At 44.3% G+C, this 17,012-nt stretch overlaps 1 protein-coding gene and 1 pseudogene across 4 annotated transcripts; one reads left to right on the top strand and one right to left on the bottom strand.

Annotated features, from left to right (window-relative positions):
- Positions 1-1,132: 1,132 nt before the first annotated feature.
- Positions 1,133-5,471, bottom strand: LOC136498145 (G-type lectin S-receptor-like serine/threonine-protein kinase B120). Of its 4 annotated transcripts, none has more exons than XM_066494099.1 (7): positions 3,737-5,467; positions 3,008-3,106; positions 2,735-2,919; positions 2,444-2,654; positions 2,107-2,344; positions 1,860-2,010; positions 1,135-1,773 (listed from the first exon to the last, which is right to left on the bottom strand). In XM_066494099.1, the coding sequence occupies exons 1-7, from the start codon at positions 4,989-4,991 to the stop codon at positions 1,468-1,470; spliced, it is 2,445 nt and encodes an 814-aa protein (XP_066350196.1). In that variant the 5' UTR covers positions 4,992-5,467; the 3' UTR covers positions 1,135-1,467. The 4 variants fall into 4 exon arrangements, with proteins under 4 accessions (XP_066350194.1, XP_066350195.1, XP_066350196.1 ...); XM_066494100.1 differs by having other exon boundaries at positions 2,735-2,916; positions 3,737-5,099; XM_066494097.1 differs by having other exon boundaries at positions 1,133-1,773; positions 2,107-2,654; positions 3,737-5,471.
- A 3,454-nt stretch (positions 5,472-8,925) lies between these two features.
- On the top strand, positions 8,926-14,063 carry LOC136497953 (G-type lectin S-receptor-like serine/threonine-protein kinase B120; annotated as a pseudogene).
- The last annotated feature ends 2,949 nt before the right edge of the window (positions 14,064-17,012 follow it).

The raw sequence follows: 17,012 nt of genomic DNA, 5'->3' as shown, positions 1-17,012 counted from the left end.
CGTGGGTCACCATGTCGCCATGGGTCACCACGCTGGCTGGTGTTGGTGTTGCGTGCGAGCATGGGGGCGCCTGCTGCTGCTGCAGTGTGTGCATGAAGGCGTGGGTCACCGCTGTATGTTTCAAAAGGTATGCTGCTGCTTTGCTACATGGGTCACCGTGCCGCTACTGGTGCTGCGTGCATGTGACCGCGCTGCTACCGTGTGTGTGCATGCAGGCCTGTGAAACTCAAGAGCGGGCTCAGTGGTCCCTGTGCCTACTGCTGTGTGTGTACATGCATGGGCGCGCTGTTTTTCTCGCAGGCGCGTGACGGGGGAGTCACGAGAGCTGCGTCCGGACGCGCCGTCCGTCCGGCTGCTAGCCCTTCCGTTGCAGAAAATACGGTTTTAAAGGTTTTAAGATGGACCGCACTGAATATCCAGATATGGTTTGGGCCTCTTGCCCTCTTGACTTATAGGTACATGGTGGTCGCGGGCTAATCCTATTCTCGACTCTGAGGCTCAACCATTTGATGGTCACCGCGTGGGCCGCTCGAGCATTCGGCGCCTCTGTTCGGACTCCGGAGTCTGTGGCTGCCAACGAGGCCCCGTAGGCGGTGAGGGTGAACCGGCGAAGCGGCGGAGGCAGCGACTGCGAGCCAAGGCGGAAGCCATGCGCTGCTAGATCGGCAACGGCAAGGGATCGGTCAGAGCGAAGAGGCGCCCATTCTTCCATTGCTGGTACGGCCTGACGGACCCTGCCTGCCGCTGATCTATCCGCGAGATTCTGCCCCAGGATCACGGCGGTCGCTGTCATTAGGCGAGGTACTGCTACTCTTGCGTGCAGTATATCCTGTGAAATTCAGGTGGCTGGTCTCCACGTTAGTAGATTGTAGGGTTCACCAATGCTGAAAACAATTCCGCACCTGCTACAGTTTTACGCCTCAACTTACGGGATTTTGGGTGTTTATTTCTTTTAGTCTACAGTGAAATCAGCGATAACGAAAACAAAACAAGGTGGACCTCGTTTCAACTTGGGTAATACTAGTATATGCAAGTTTACTTGTCTTGTTAAAAAATATGCTGGCTTAGAGCAACCTTATGTTAGGGTAAAGAATACTAGCTTAGTACTACTTTTAAGAATCAACTATACTGCACTGAAGCAATCGGGAATTGGAATGCATGGTCTGGAAAGAAATACAATCTGTATAATACTATAATTCAACTCCTACTGTATCATATTCACAAATTAATCCGTCTGGTCAAATCGGATCCACATAATAAGCACACAAACAGTTCAACCACATGAGCTGAGAGAAGAAAATCACCTGTCTTTATGCAGTTATATCATGCAGACTTATTACACTGTTGCAAAATGCGAATTACTGACATTCACATTTCACATGGACTGAACGTTTAATTCTAGTTTTAGTTTTGCAATGAATGTTCCTGTGGGGTTTGTCCTCCCAATCAGTTATGAAAACCAAACATCTAACGGCCCTCTAGCACAGTGAGACTCATATCATTTGTAGACAATTCCTTGCTGTCAACTGCCTTTCCAGGTTGGTAGGAGTCCCTAAGTGCAAAATATACAGGTTGATTCGGTGTTGGAAGTGGCGTCGTTTTGTTCTCCAGCATGGACACAACCACCGACATTAGTGGCCTGTAACTCGGATTGTCTTGAACACACAAGAGTCCTATATGGATACATCGTGAAACTTCATCAAGGGAGCAATTCTCCATGACTGATGAGTCCACCAAATCTTCAATTTTCCCTTCTTTCCACTTGTTCCATGCCTGAAACATGACACAATCTCATATTGAGCTCACTTTTTTTGTCTCATGTGGATAGTTCAGAATTATATGAATCTCCCGGTACTTACATATGCTCTAAGGTTGGGAAAATCCATGATAAGATGTGGTGAGCTGATCTTTAAACCACTTACTATCTCCAGCATTAAAACACCAAAGCTGTAGGTGTCAGACTTGACTGAAAATGCACCTTCCATCGCATATTCAGGAGACATGTAACCACTGTGCAAAATGTTTCACCAAAAAGGTTTGCATATTTGTGAAACTGCAAAGCGAATTAATTCTATATGAAGAGTTGGCAATGCAGGAGTTACTTACTATGTCCCTACAACTCGGTTAGTATTTGTTTGGAACTGGTCGCCACTGAATATTCTAGCCATGCCGAAATCTGATATCTTTGGGCTCATGTCCTTATCTAACAAGATGTTGCTTGCTTTAAGATCTCTATGGATGATAGTTAATCTTGAGTCCTGATGAAGATACATAATTCCTCTAGCTACCCCATGGATTATCTTGAACCTTGTTGGCCACTGAAGCATTGATTTTCTTGCAGAGTCTATAAGAAATAATATGAAACAGGGCATATCAGAAGGCACATGTGCACATATATTTGTTGATTTTACTAACTGTATGAAAATTTTAAAATTCAATGTACCAAAGAGGAAGTAATCCAAGCTTTTGTTGGGCAAGTACTCATAAACTAACAGCTTCTCATCTTCATGAACACAGCAACCGAGAAGTTTAACTAGGTTCTTGTGCTGCAACTTTGCAATCAAGACTACTTCATTTCTGAACTCCTTGGTGCCTTGCCCAGAACCCTTGCTCAGTCTCTTGATGGCTACTTCCTTGGTTCCTTCCAACTTTCCCTAGACGATTTCATCATTCAGAAATCAGAATTTTTATTTCAAGTAATGTAAATTTTCAAGGGGAAACTTTTAACTAGTACCTTGTATACTTTGCCAAAACCTCCTTTCCCAAGCATATTGCAGTCAGAGAAATTGTTTGTTGCTGTGACAATGTTTTCAAAGCTAATAAATGGTAACTCTATATTCTTTTCCCCAGCTTCATCCGTAGAACTCAGGTATTCTAGCATCATTCTCGTCTGGACTTTCTTCTTGTGCCATTTGCCTGCTACATCAATGGATCACTCTATTTTCATTGAACATTTACACATTAACACTGATTTTTTTTTAAAAAAAAGGGCTCATTTTCTCCATACCTCTGCTTTTACATGTCCAAACAAGAGCTCCGACTGTAAGTAGCAGCAGACATGCTATAGTTGGGAGTAAAATTTTCAGAAAATTGCTCTTCTTCTGATCTGTACATAGAAATTTATCCTGTTAGAATTTATTGCATCAAGCATTCCTTGCAACTGTGTGAGTTTACTTTGCACAGGGTTCTCCTGACTGATCTGCGAATACTTTATCTCTAAAATATGTTCTTGTGATTTTTTTTTTTTTGCAGACGTGCTATGCACATTTTCATTGAGAGGAAAGCAGCATTACAAATACATTTAAGTAAACATAGACTTACCGACGGTAGTTTCATTACAGTCCTGTGAATATTCAACAACATAATTACCACTTGAACAGTTACTTGTGGATATTACTGATTCGGCTTTAGATATCATGACTTTCAATGAGGTTTTGCATAATTTGCTGCTGCCAACATGAAAAGTGAAACTGGTGGATGATAATTTTTTTCTTCTTTTTTTGTCTGCTTCAGTGGTGTCAGAAACAGAATAAAGAAATATATGCTGTCATGGTTTATTTGATGCCAAATCTAGTTAAGTTTTAAAGTCCATTAGTGCTTGCACAAATTGAAATAAGCCTAAGTTGTTTTGGAGAAATCTCCATCTAACTAGTATCTTACAGATAGGCCTCAGAAGGGCGATGATGCGGCACATCATGCACAAATGTCACTCCGGGAGAAGAAGGAACACACGTACCAGGAGATTCGCCAAGGCGGATGTACAAGTTCTCTAAAAGACTGGCCTTCTCCATGTCAATGAGATCCCCAGTCCAAACCAAACACCTCGATGCATCGCCCGTAGTGCCAGCAGTGCTTAGGTTGGCATAGGCGTATGCCATACAGGAGCAGTTTCTGGTGCACTCGGCTGCACACTGGTCGAAGGTTCTATTCTTGATGTGCAAGAATTTGTCAGGGATCTTCATATTAGGCATGGTCATGAAATAGTTCTCCGCTCCGCATTTCAGCTCCTCCTTTCTCCGGCATCCTCTAGAGAAGCTGAGGCCGTCGACCAGCTCAAAACCATCAGGGCACTGGCATGTCGGCATTGCCTTCGTGCCATCACAATAGCCGAAAGGGCCACAAGATGCATAGAGATCACAGTCAACACTAGGGGCCTCCGAAATGACTGCCCAGGACGATGTGCTATTTTTCCAGCTCAGGAGCCTCATCTTGCCTGTGTAGTGAAGTGAAAAGTGCATGTAGGGGGAACCGGCTAAGACTGTGAACATATAGTAGGTCTCATCATCCCCTGTGTCGCCCATCATCGCTTGGTACGTGACAGAGATATTATTGCTCTGGTACGTGCCGCCAGATACTGGGACATCATTAACAACAGAGTAACGCATGTACGGCGAAGTCCCATTCCAAACGAACATCTGAAGGTTTGAGGTGGGATCCATGCTGCAAGAGATGTCCCCAGTTGATGGATCGTCAGGGCCCTTCCAAGCAAAGAGTCGTGTTGCCGGTTGTGACTTGTAGCTTAGTATAACCCTCATGGTTGGAAGCATTGTATCAGTCGGGTGATCAAAGCTTTGCCATATGTCCACGCCGTTCGGCAATCGAAGGACAAAGTTCCCTGAGTTGAGTAGCACTGCAAAAGCTCCAGCACCTCCACTTGTGTTGCTCGTTGCCATCCAAAAGATGTGCCCTTGGGAGTCTGACAACACCAGTCCTGAATTGTTTGAGATGACGAGCTTTGCTGATGTAGGGTTGGTGATTGGGCTGTCACGGTTGGCGATCCATACCACCGTGCGCTCTGGGACATTGTTGTACCAAATTCCAATGTATAACTTGTTGCTTGAATTTGTAGGAGAAAAGAAGCCAAGAGCAAAGTCTCCACCTGCTGAGATGAGCCTGTCTTTGGGAAAGAGCGGCTTTATATGTGTCAGCTGATCGTCGGATTGACAGAGTGAGCTCAAGAATATGAAGATGAAGATGGGAATAAACATCATATCTATCAGGGCTTTTCTTGTTCTCTGGCCTATGAAGCAGTGTGAAGAAAATTTATCATGTAGTAGTGTCAGTGCAGAACTGCAGATGAAGAATGGTTGGACTGGAAGTATGGAACTTTACAGTAATTTGTGGACCTGTACTTGCTTTTTTTCTGTCCGTCAAATCGAAGCGTGCAGTGGTTTTCATATATCACATTGGTGGCTGGTGGGTGGGACAAGCGTAGATAGGATGACGGCAAAGTCTGCAATAATTCAGACTAACAGATGAAGGAAGCGATGACCTTGACTAACCAAGCACCGGTGAGCAGACCAGACAAGCAGTAGTGTAGTGGTGATTGCAATGGTCTCCGACGACTTCGCCGTCGTCGCTCTCACACCCTGGTCCCACAGGTAGATTTCGTGTTTCTGGAGTCAGCAAACGTGGTCTCGGATGTAAGAAAAGGTAGCTTCTTTTCTTCGGGAAGGCCAGTGCCCGGACATCTGGATGGGGGCTAGCATCCGGACGCCCACGCCGAACGCCTACGTCTGCTTCACGTGGGGCCCGTGTTGCACCGTGTCCCGTGCCTGTACCATGGCTCTGTTCGTTGGTCTGAAACTTGGCTGAAACTGGTTGAAAAACACTGTTCCGGCTAAATTGTTGTGAGAGAAAAATATTGTTCCGCTGAAAAAAGAAACCGAACAAGCCGAATATGGGGTAAGCCGAACAGGGCCCATGTCCCGTGCCCGCTTCGTGTCCTGCGCCGCTCCATCTCGATCTGCACCCGCACTGTTTTTTTGCGCATGCGGCTCGCGCCCACTGCACACCCACGTGCATGTAGGCGGGACCAGCAACTGCAGCAGGCGTCTGCTACAGATAGGTCCACTACAATATGTGCAACATCAGATTTACTTTTGCAAGAAAACATTTGCAACATATGTCCAAAACACTTGAAACACTTGCAACATACATCTAAAATACATGTGTAGCTATTGTAAGCATATGCAATATCTAGATGAAATAATTGCAACATATATGTGAAACATATGCAATATCCGGATGAAACAATTGCAACATAAGTGTGAACCATATGCAACACATAGATAAAGCACATGCAACATACATTTGAAAGAGCTAAAATATTTAGAACAGACGCTTGCAACATACGTGTGTAGCCATTGCAACATATGCAACATCCCGATCCACTTTTGCAACATCCACATGAAACACTTGAAACAAGCTTATGAAACACCTGAAACACACACTTGCAACATGTCAGGCGCGACACTCTAGTGGACGACGACCACCATGTCTGGCGAGCCTAGAGGCAGTCGCGAAGTACGGCATGGCCACGACGCCCTTGCCGTCTCTAGCCGCAGGAGGAGGTGATGAGGAGGACGCCGGTGCCGACGCTGGCGATGAGGCGGCAGATGTGCGGGGGACGGACCTTGTACTGGTACCCGTAGCGGAAGCCATCCGATGATATGAGCAATACCACGGGCTTGGGGGAGCTTGGAGAGCGGCTGCATGGCAGCAGGCACCGCGATCACGACAGTGAGGATCCGGCGGAGCAGGATGAAGGCCGTGGCAGCGATGCGGGCCACGGTGAGGAGGAGCTCGAGGCGGGGGCGAATGAGGGCTGGGGCGCAACCACGGAGGAGGAGAGGAGAGCGGCGGTGGACCATGGCGAGTCGTTGGGGTCCGGACCTCGACTGAGTGGGCGGAGACGCCATCGGGTGGGCGGTGCTTTGACTGCAAGACTTGGGGGGAGTGGGAGTGGACTGGATCTGGGAAAGCAGAACATGTGTGCGGCTTGCGGCTGTCAGCTTGCGGAGTGAGAAATTTTCCCCAGCGTGGAGTATCTGATATTTTATGGTGAGTACAATAAGTGGACGACACGAAGTCATGTATCGACCCGGTCAGACTCGGTCCGCTGGATGATCCGAAGTCCAATATCTGCACGGGAGGAGCCGTCTGCAGCGGGTTTGGCAGTCGGCACTTTACTCCGCCACTGCCGACGAACCAGTGAAGTTGGGTAGGAGAGCCTTCGATGCAAATCTCTGATCAAATTTAAGGGACGTGCGCTTGTTGTGTAGGTGTATAGATTTTTTTTTATTTTTACCACGAAGATTTAATCATAATGACTGCTTTTTTTTTAGTTTTGGTATGGATGACCCCCTACACTCTCTACGTAGATCCATCCCTGGCATTTGGACGCCAATAACTCAGGAAACCTACTAACCAGTGTGGCCGTCTACTAGTCCTGGAGGGGTCCATGAAAACTTTGAATTGCACTACCAAAACAATTTATAAGATAACTCCTTTTATTAACAGAAGTGGTCAAAAAAATTCTTCCTGTCTTCGAAAAGTACCCCATGATTTTAAGAGGCAAGTGGCTTATTTATGAAGACACTTAATAAATTAAAGGGCATGTTTGTTTCCAATTAAAATTAGATTCTAGATGAAAATAATCCAAAATCCCACCCAAATGCCTGGATTCTTCTCTGATAATTTTGGCTACAGTTGTGAAAGTAAGTGAGCTTTGAACTGCACACTGCAGCCTTTGTACCACGAGGGAGGCCTTCTACCATCAGCTGATTTTTGTTTGTTACCCCTCCAGCCCTCCCCTCTGCTATCGGCCTCCTCCGCCCGCCCCTCCCCTCCGCTGTCTCACTCCCCTGTGCAAGGAAGGAGCTCCACCGCTCGCCCCATGCCTCGCTCCCTTGCTTGCTGCCCCCGGCCACCCCCTATGTGCATGGTGATGGCATGGCTGATAAGGAACAGGAAGGAGCTAGCTACGCACCTGGTGTCCTCGATGATGGCGGCGGGGCCATCGAAGGACGTGGTGGTGAGGGGAGACTCGACGAGGTAGGCGGCGGTGGTGGTTGGGGCCAAGCGGGGGCGGATGTTGGCCACCGCAGGAGGCGCCATTGGTGGTGGCAGTGGGGGGAGGTGGTGGTGGTGGATGGGTCGATGGTGGAGGCGATGGGGTGAAAAGGGCAGGGCACAATTAAGAAAATGCTCTTGCCCTAAGGGCATATAAGTCATTTTACTCAGGATTGATACAATAATCAAGATTGCCAAACAACACGATTCTTGGGGCTGTAGATTCTTTTGATGTGCAGCTTACTAAAAATCATGGTTCTAACTAAAATTGATTCTTAGAAAAGCAACCAAACAAGGCCAAAATACCACCTCTAAAAATCCATCAACAGTTTCAGAGAGGCCAGCTTGTCTCGGCCCACTACCAAACAGCTACAAGAAAGTTCTTGGTCTACATCTGTCAAACAACACTTCGTTTTTTGTGACCAAATGGTCCAGCACAACGCTGCTGCTGCAGTTAATAAAGGTAGATTATCCCCAATTTACGCCATCGATTAAATAAGTCGTGTATGTTAATTGGTCTTGGAATACCAAGACATTACTTAGCTGTCCTGAAAAGTAGCCCTTTTTACGTCTTCTGCAATTCTTCGGCCTGTTCGCTTGGTCGTAAACGATCGTAAATTTCTAGCTAGAACAATATTTTTCTCTCACACCAAACTAGCCAGCAACAATAATCCACGATCGTATACGATCGTATCAGCACCAGCCGAACAGGCTGCTTAGGGATGCAAGCGGTTAGCCTAGCTGCCCATTGGTGCTTTGTTAGTCTATATGTCCTTTCTTCCTTGATGTGTTAGTTTTTTTTTTTGAGGGAACTCCTTGATGTGTTAGTCGTATGTGTATTGATTATTGCGGACTCTACCATCACCGTACGCTCCCAACAATCAACGCATGATGAAAGATCTATACCTTTCAATTTGACGGATAGTAGCACCCATTCATTGCCTTAAAGCTTCTTTCTTAGAGAAATACTGTAAAGATCTATACGTTTAGTGCAACTGTACATGTTCTTCATCTACACCACACGCCATCTTCTTCACACTGCTTCCAAGGACAACGAACAAGAAAGGCCAGATGGGTATGGTGTATATTGCCGCCTTCATCCTAATATTGCTAAGCTCACTCTGCCGATCCGACAACCAGCCGACACAAACAAAGCCACTCTTGCTCAAAGACAAGCTCATCTCAGAGGGTGGGGACTTCGCTCTTGGCTTCTTTTCCCCTATCAACTCCAGCAAAAAGATATACATAGGAATTTGGTACCACCGCATTGCAGACCGCATAGTGGTATGGGTTGCCAACCGTGACAACCTGATCACCACACCGTCAACAAAGCTCGCCATCACAGACAACTCAGAGCTGGTGTTGTCGGACTCCCAAGGCCACACTCTTTGGACGACAACAAGAAACACAGGCGGCGGAGGTGGCACCGGAGCTTCCACGGTGCTACTCAGCTCTAGGAACTTTGTCCTTCAGTCGCCGAACGGCACGGAGGTATGGCAAAGCTTCGATCACCCGACCGACAACATTCTTCCAACCATGAGGGTGCTGCTAAGCTACAAGGCACAACCGGCGACACGCTTATTTGCTTGGAAGGGCCCTGACGATCCATCAACTGGGGATTTCTCTCTTGGTATGGATCCCACCTCGAACCTTTAGCTATTCATTTGGAAGGGGGTGTTGCCATACTTCCGTTTCCCTGTTGTTAATGGCAACCCGGTCTCCGGTGTCATGCAACAAATCAATGGCATCGACGTGATCTTGTACCAAACGACTATCAACACAGGGGACGAGTCGTACTACATGTACACAGTCTCGCCCGGCTCACCCTACATTCGCCTTTCATTGGACTATACAGGCAAAGGGAGGCTCCTCGCTTGGAACAGCACCACTTCGTCATGGGCAATCATCATTGAGGTTCCTAATAGCTGTGACCGCACGGAGGCAATCTCGGCATGCCGGTGCCCTGATGGTTTTGAGCTCCTTGACAGTCTCAACTTCTCTAGAGGATGCCAGAGAAGGGAAGCACTGAAATGCGGAAAGGAAGACTATTTCATGGCCATGACTAATATGAAGCTTCCTTACAAGTTCTTGCACATTAGGAATAGAAGCTTCGAGCAGTGTGCATCTGAGTGCACTAGAAACTGCTCGTGTATGGCATACGCCTACGCCAACCTAAACAATGGTGGTACTATGGGCGACACATCGAGGTGTTTGGTTTGGGCTGGGGATCTCATCGACATGGAGAAGCAAATCTTTGAAGAGGTCCTGTACATTCGACTTGGCAAATCTCCTGGTACGTGCATCCCTAACACCTCATCCTTCTTTCCTCAAAAGTGACATTAGTGATCAACGTGACAAGGAGTCATGCCATCACCATCATAAGGCCTATTTGATCGGTTTCTATGAGTAATAATTATTTTCTCTCTCTCTCTCCCAACTCTATCTTCTTCCTCCAATGAGAGTGCGGCACGAGCCCGCTAGAAACTGGTGGTTTCTCCCCAATGGCAATTTCATGGTTTCTTGGTGCATTGTGTCAAGAGAAGACCTGATTTCTTCATGAGGAAACCATTTCTATGATTTTTGCTCTCTTTCTTCATTAATTACGTTGCCATGTCAGCGTTTTGCCTACGTGGCAAGTCATTTAATAAGGATAGAAACCATCATCAATACACCATTGGGACTGCCCTAAGATAAACATTACTCCGAAACAATTTAGGATGCCATCCATATGTCCTAATATTAAATGGACTTTAAAACTTCAGTGATCGTGTGGGCTCTCCTCAATAATTCACATGCATGTACCTATCGTTCCAACTGGAGGACAAGTTGTTGGAGGGGGGGTTAGGGATACTTGATTAGTTAAAGAGATATTTTGGGTTTGAGTTAGAGATAAAGCATTTGAGATTATTGTATTTGTGCCTAGGCTCATGCATTATGTAAGCTGCTGAGACCCAGCTGGCTAGTTGTTACCTTCACCGTAATTCTCCATCCAACTCCACTACTACATAAATGATTTTTTTACAATCACTTCCTACTTTTTTAGGTGCAGTTCACACATTAAACCATCTCTAGGAATATTTTGCTGCATTGTAGATTTCGAACCGCCTCTAGAAATCAAGTTTCAGGAGCAGTCGACTTAATAAAATCACCCTTAAAAATCTATTTACTTTATGTTTCTTATGCCAATCGTTCCTAAGAAAGTTGATTTTTAGGGGCAGTCGATTTAGTCAATCATTATTAAAAATTGATTTTTAGGGTCAACCACCCTTAAAAATAACTGTTGAGCAAATAAGTTCATAACTTTTTAAAAAAATAAAGTTAGACAAAGACAAACTTTATATTAAAGTTTAGAGCTCAACAAGATCTAAAACTCTATAGATTTTTTTATTTGAGATTGTTTAGAGGTCAAAATATACTTTTTAAGTTCTTATGAAATTCAAAATTGAGAAATGACCATAGATGAAAATTCTCCCTATATCAAAGTTGTATTACTCGACAAGATCTAAAATGTTCTAGTTCATTTTTTATTTAAGATTGTCTAGGGGCTAAAGTACTGAATATAAAATTTATAAAAGTTAATTAAAATAACATCATATACTTAGTCACAAGTGATTATGCAGTACAGTGGCAGTGAAGGCTTGTGCGAGGCAAAATGCTATGAGTTCAAATCCTTATGAGCATGTGATTGTTTGATGTCCGCTTTGAAAAAGGTTTTTCTATTTTTTGGTGCAATTTAATATCTTTTGTGATTTTTTAAAAAATATTTTTGTGAATGATTGACTAAGTTAATTGCCTCTAAATATTATTTCCATTTTTATGGGTGGTTTTAAAACCGTCCCTGTTAATATCTTATTTTTACAATTGAATAGCGATGTGGTGGCTTGGGCAAAAAATGTTTTTCTATTGATTGACACAATTTAATATTTTTGTGTTTTTTAATTAAAATATTTTTATGAACAGTTGACTAAGTCAACCATCCATGTTCCATGAGAATTAAATTTCATTTTCAAGTGTGGCTATAAAAATGTCCTTGTAAACGTTTCATTTTTACAATTGACGCCTTATTAGTAGCGGTTTCAAAAACCATCTTTAAAAATCAATTTTAATTTGAGCATGTGCAAAAATTAAGCGTTGTGCTGTAGTGCTCCCTAGTCTATTCTACCCTGCTCGTGACATCAACTAGAATTGGCATCAGTAGCATCCACGAGGAAACTCTTTAAGTGGTAATTAGGTTCTTGAATATTCGCGTGTCCATCTTTTACTCTTTTTTTAAAGGTAAAGTAAACTCATCACACAATCGTAAGCAATGCTTGATGCAGCAAACTCTAATATAATACATTTCCTTGTATAGATCAAAACACGATCAATTTTCTGAACATTTTACTCCCGATCATAGCATGTGTGCTACTACTTGCACTCGGAGCGCTTGTCTGGGCATATAAAAGCACAGGTACCAAGAGTCATCGTTTTAAAGAATGTGTGCAGTGTTAATGTGCCGATGTTCAAGGGGAAAAAAAGGATACATTGATGTTAATACTTTCAGGCAAACGATAAAAGAAGAATACTTGAGTTCTATGGATGAATCTAGGGACAAGAACATAATAGAGTTCCCGTTTATTAGCTTTGAAAATATTGCAATAGCAACAGGCAATTTCTCTGATTGCAATATGATTGGGAAAGGAGGTTTTGGCAAAGTATACAAGGTACGAGTAAAAAAGTTTGGGATTACCTAGGAAATTACATTGCTGTAAAAACATTATAATTCTGGATTATGAAATCATGTAGGGAATGTTGGAAGGCACAAAGGAAGTAGCTGTCAAGAGACTAAGCAAGGGTTCTTGGCAAGGCACCGAGGAGTTCAAAAATGAAGTAGTCTTAATTGCAAAGTTGCAGCACAAGAACCTAGTTAAGCTTCTCGGTTGTTGTATTCATGAAGATGAGAGGCTATTAGTTTATGAGTACTTACCCAACAAAAGCTTGGATTACTTCATCTTTGGTACATTCAATAATTCCAAATGTTGATACCGTTAATAAAACCCAACAAATAAATGTGCTCATGTGGCCTTCTGATATGCCTTGTTCTATATTATTTTTATTAGATTCTGCAAGAAAATCAATGCTTCAATGGCCAAGAAGGTTCAAAATAATCCAGGGGGTTGCTAGAGGAATTATGTATCTCCATCATGACTCGAGATTGACTGTAATCCATAGAGATCTCAAATCAAGCAATATCTTGTTAGATAAGGAGTTGAGCCCAAAGATATCAAATTTTGGCATGGCTAAGATATTCTATGGCGATAACGACCAACTCCAAGCAAATACTAACCGAGTTGTTGGGACATAGTAAGTAGCAGCTGCACTGCCAAATCTTAGAATTCATTCACTTTTTACGGTCTCAAAAATATGCAAAGAATTTTTATGAAATTATTTGCACGGTGGTTACATGTCTCCCGAATATGCAATGGGAGGCGCATTTTCAGTCAAGTCTGACACCAACAGCTTTGGTGTTCTAATGTTGGAGATCGTAAGTGGATTAAAGATCAGCTCAACACATCGTCTTATAATGGATTTTTCTTACCTTATATCATATGTAAGTACAAGGAGATGGTCAGAATTCAGAGCTATCCACAGGAGACAAAATATATATGATATCTGAATGTGAGATTGTGTAATGTTTCAGGCATGGAACATATGGAAATAAGGGAAAATAGAAGATTTGGTGGACTCATCTGTCATGGAGAATTGCTCCCTTGGTGAAGTTTCACGATGCATCCATATAGCACTCTTGTGTGTTCAAGACAATCCGAGTTGCAGGCCACTCATGTCGGCGGTTGTGTTCATGCTGGAGAACAAAATGACACCACTTCCAACACCAAATGAACCTATGTATTTTGCACTTAGGGACTACTACCAACCTAGAAAAGCAGTTGACAACAAGGAATTGTCCATAAATGGTATGAGTCTCACTGTGCTAGAGGATCGTTAGCTGTTTGGTTTTCATAACTGATTGGGATGGGGGAAAGCCCACCATAGTATTTATTTTGCAAAATTAAAACTAAATCATTTAGTACATGCATAGACCTTTTGAATATCAGTAATTTGGATTTTGCAACTGTGTAATAAGTCTTGCCTATAACTGTATAAAAAGACAGGTGGATTTCTTCTCTCTTATGTGGTTGCACTGTTTGTGTGCTTATGATGTGGATCCGATTTGATGGGACAGATTAATTTGTGAATGAAATAGTAGGAGTTTTATACCGATTTGTTCACACCCAAAATTGGCATGACCGAGGGTTTTTTATCCTAAGAAAATAGATCAGACCAGTTTTGCAATTTTGTCAAATTGCATAATGGACTTTACCATTGTGTTGCCAATTTAAATTTTGGTTGAGAAAATTATGGCTTTAGAAAGATCAACACATGTGACAACTGGTCGGCCAAGCCTGTTTTGACTACGTAATCCGAGTTATGCATTATTTTGGCACAAATTTATACATAAGAGTTTTGACTCCTAAAGGGATAAAGGACCACAACCAACTGAGGGCTTCCAATTGTATCCGAAATCATTCTACACTATCATTTTACCCATATTCACTTCCTCCAACCCAGTGTTGTCATCCATCCTATTATCTCGAGGACCCGAGATATAATGGCTCTCTAGGCTTGCTGGTTGACCTAGGGCAACTCACTAACATCCACACCCTGACAGGGTCCCTCCCGGGAGAGAGTCTTGACAGTTCTTTGTTGGTTGTCTCATAAACCTAGCCATCCCTCATAATGAAAGTGTGACAATGTAGGGTCGAGATGGAGGACTAGAGGGGGGTGAATAGTCCTTTATAAAACTTAATTGCACTGGCTAACCGAAATAAATGTGTAATTAAAACTATCGATCTAGCCAAGACTGTACCCCTCTATCTAAGTTCTCAAGCACCTTAAAAATATCCTAATTAGGCAACAAAGGTGCCAGGCTAGCTAGAGCTCACCCAATCGATTCTAGGAGCAAGGTCACACAAACCTATGAAACTAGTACTTTGGCAACCGAGGGAGCTCCTACACAAACTAGTAAGCAAAAGCACAAAGCTCCTAAGCTCACTAGCAATGCTCAATAACAAGGCTACACAAGCCAAATTAGAGAGCGCAAATTATTTAGCTACACAAACTAAGCAATGTGACTAACAAGGCTACTCAAGCCAATTACTCACGCAAGGAAGCTACTTCTATGCTACATAAGCAAGAAGGTAACTAGTAAGCTACACAAGCTAACTAATTACAAGAGCAACTACACAAGCAAAGTATACATGAAAGTAAATACAAGCTTGTGTTGGGGAATTGCAAACCAACGGGATGAACAAGGATGACATGGTGATTTTTATCCCGAGGTTCATGTGCTTGCCAACACGCTAGTCTCTGTTCAGACAAGCTCCAAGGTTGCCACCGGTCCTCTTGCTAGTGGTGACCCACAAGTCACACTCTCCCACGTGGAGTGCTTACCACAAGCTCTAGCACTCGGCCAGACCACTTGTCGCCCTTCGTGTCTCACTCAACTAGAATTGCTCTTCACGGCTCCCGCGGGGCGAGCACAATACCCCTCACAATCACTTCTCTAGAGCACCGCACAGTCTTCTTTGCGTGCTTGGACGAAGACCACCACCAAGCCATCTAGGAGGTGGCAACCTCCAAGAGTAACAAGCACTACCGGCTTGCAACTCTATCACCTAGTGTCACTCAATGCAACCTCATGATGCAATCGCACTAGAAGGATGATCACTATCAAGCGTATATGAGTTAGAGGGCTCCCAAGCACACCTACACAAACCACCAAGCCTTAAGGGTGCTTAGCAACCAGCCCAAGGCTGGCTAGTGCTTGGTTTTATAGCCCAAGGGAGAAAAGAGTCGTTGCTCAAAACCCCTCTGCGCAGGGTCCGGACCAGACCCTCACTGAGCGACCAGACCCACACTGTTCACAGGGTTCGGTCCTCAGGATTGCGCCATGTGTCACCACCTTTCAAAGCCAACCGTTGGAAGCCAATGGCTACTTCACCCACGTGTGAAACCTCCGGACCGGACCCTCACTGCCACGACCGGACCTAGCGACCCCTAGGGTCCGAATCGAAACAGAGAGGTCCAGAGAAGGCCAAATCCCTCTGGACCCGGTCCGCTTAGCACAACCAGACTCTGAACAGTTAGGGTCCGGTTCACCACCGTGTGCCATGTCACCTCTTCACCGAGCGAGCCATGACTGGACCCAGTGCCCTGCGTCTGGACCAACACCACACTAGAGTCCGAAGCTCCCGCACCACTGCTTGGCTCTCTGCGTGCCACAACTGAACCCGCAGACTTGGGTCCGGTCCTTTAAGACCCCAGGGTCTGGAACTCCTGCTAGCCATGCCCAAGGCTAGGGTTAGCTACCGGACCCGCCTAGGCAGAGTCCGATCCTGCCCCCCAGCAGGGTCCGGTCCCTCTTTTCTTCACCAAGTTGATCCAAATCAACTCCAACTTCTCCTTTGCAAATGTGCCAACACCACCAAGTGTAAGTGTGTTGGCATTTTACAAACATTTTCTCAAAGGATTAGCACTCAATTCACCACGCCACTCGATCCTAGCAATGATGCAAAGTTAGATCACTCGAGTGGCACTAGATGACCGATATGCAAACAAGTTTTCTTCTCTTGATAGTACATCCATCTATCCTAAACCTGATCATGCACTTCTCTACACACCTATGATCGGTGAAATGAAATGCCCTATAGGTTATACTTTTGCCTTGCGCATTCCATTCCATTTCCTCCATCGTTGATGCAACACATGCACCAACTATATCACAAATGATATGATCCACTTTATATCATCATGTGACCTTATTAGTTCATCGATCTTGACCTCACTTGCTCTTCATTGTTGCTTTGGTCCATCGGCGCCAAGTCCTCGACTTGCTCTTCACTCTTGCAACCGGTCTATCAAGCCAAACCTCATCTTGATCTTCTCCACCTTAGTCACATGACTCCATGTCATGTCTCATATGCAATGAGCTCCATCATCACATGTGTGAGCCTTGCAATAAATCCAAGCCATCTTCACCGTCATGGCATGAGTTGATGTTGATGGTAGTTATCATCCATCAAGAACTGTCACCATAACTTGAATAAATGCATAAAAAT

The sequence above is a fragment of the Miscanthus floridulus genome, chromosome 12, assembly GCF_019320115.1.
Source record: "Miscanthus floridulus cultivar M001 chromosome 12, ASM1932011v1, whole genome shotgun sequence".
NCBI lineage: Eukaryota > Viridiplantae > Streptophyta > Magnoliopsida > Poales > Poaceae > Miscanthus > Miscanthus floridulus.
Note: the sequence above shows the minus strand (reverse complement) of the source record. Positions and strands in the feature narration are given on the sequence as shown.

Bases quoted from the DNA above. Each gene is read 5' to 3' on its own strand.
- LOC136498145 (XM_066494097.1), bottom strand. From the start codon at position 4,991: ATGATGTTTATTCCCATCTTCATCTTCATATTCTTGAGCTCACTCTGT. The intron at 2,920-3,007 runs GTATGGAGAAAA...CCATTGATGTAG, and splicing joins TTGGACATGTAAAAGCAGAG to CAGGCAAATGGCACAAGAAG. The intron at 2,011-2,106 runs GTAAGTAACTCC...CATTTTGCACAG, and splicing joins AACCGAGTTGTAGGGACATA to TGGTTACATGTCTCCTGAAT.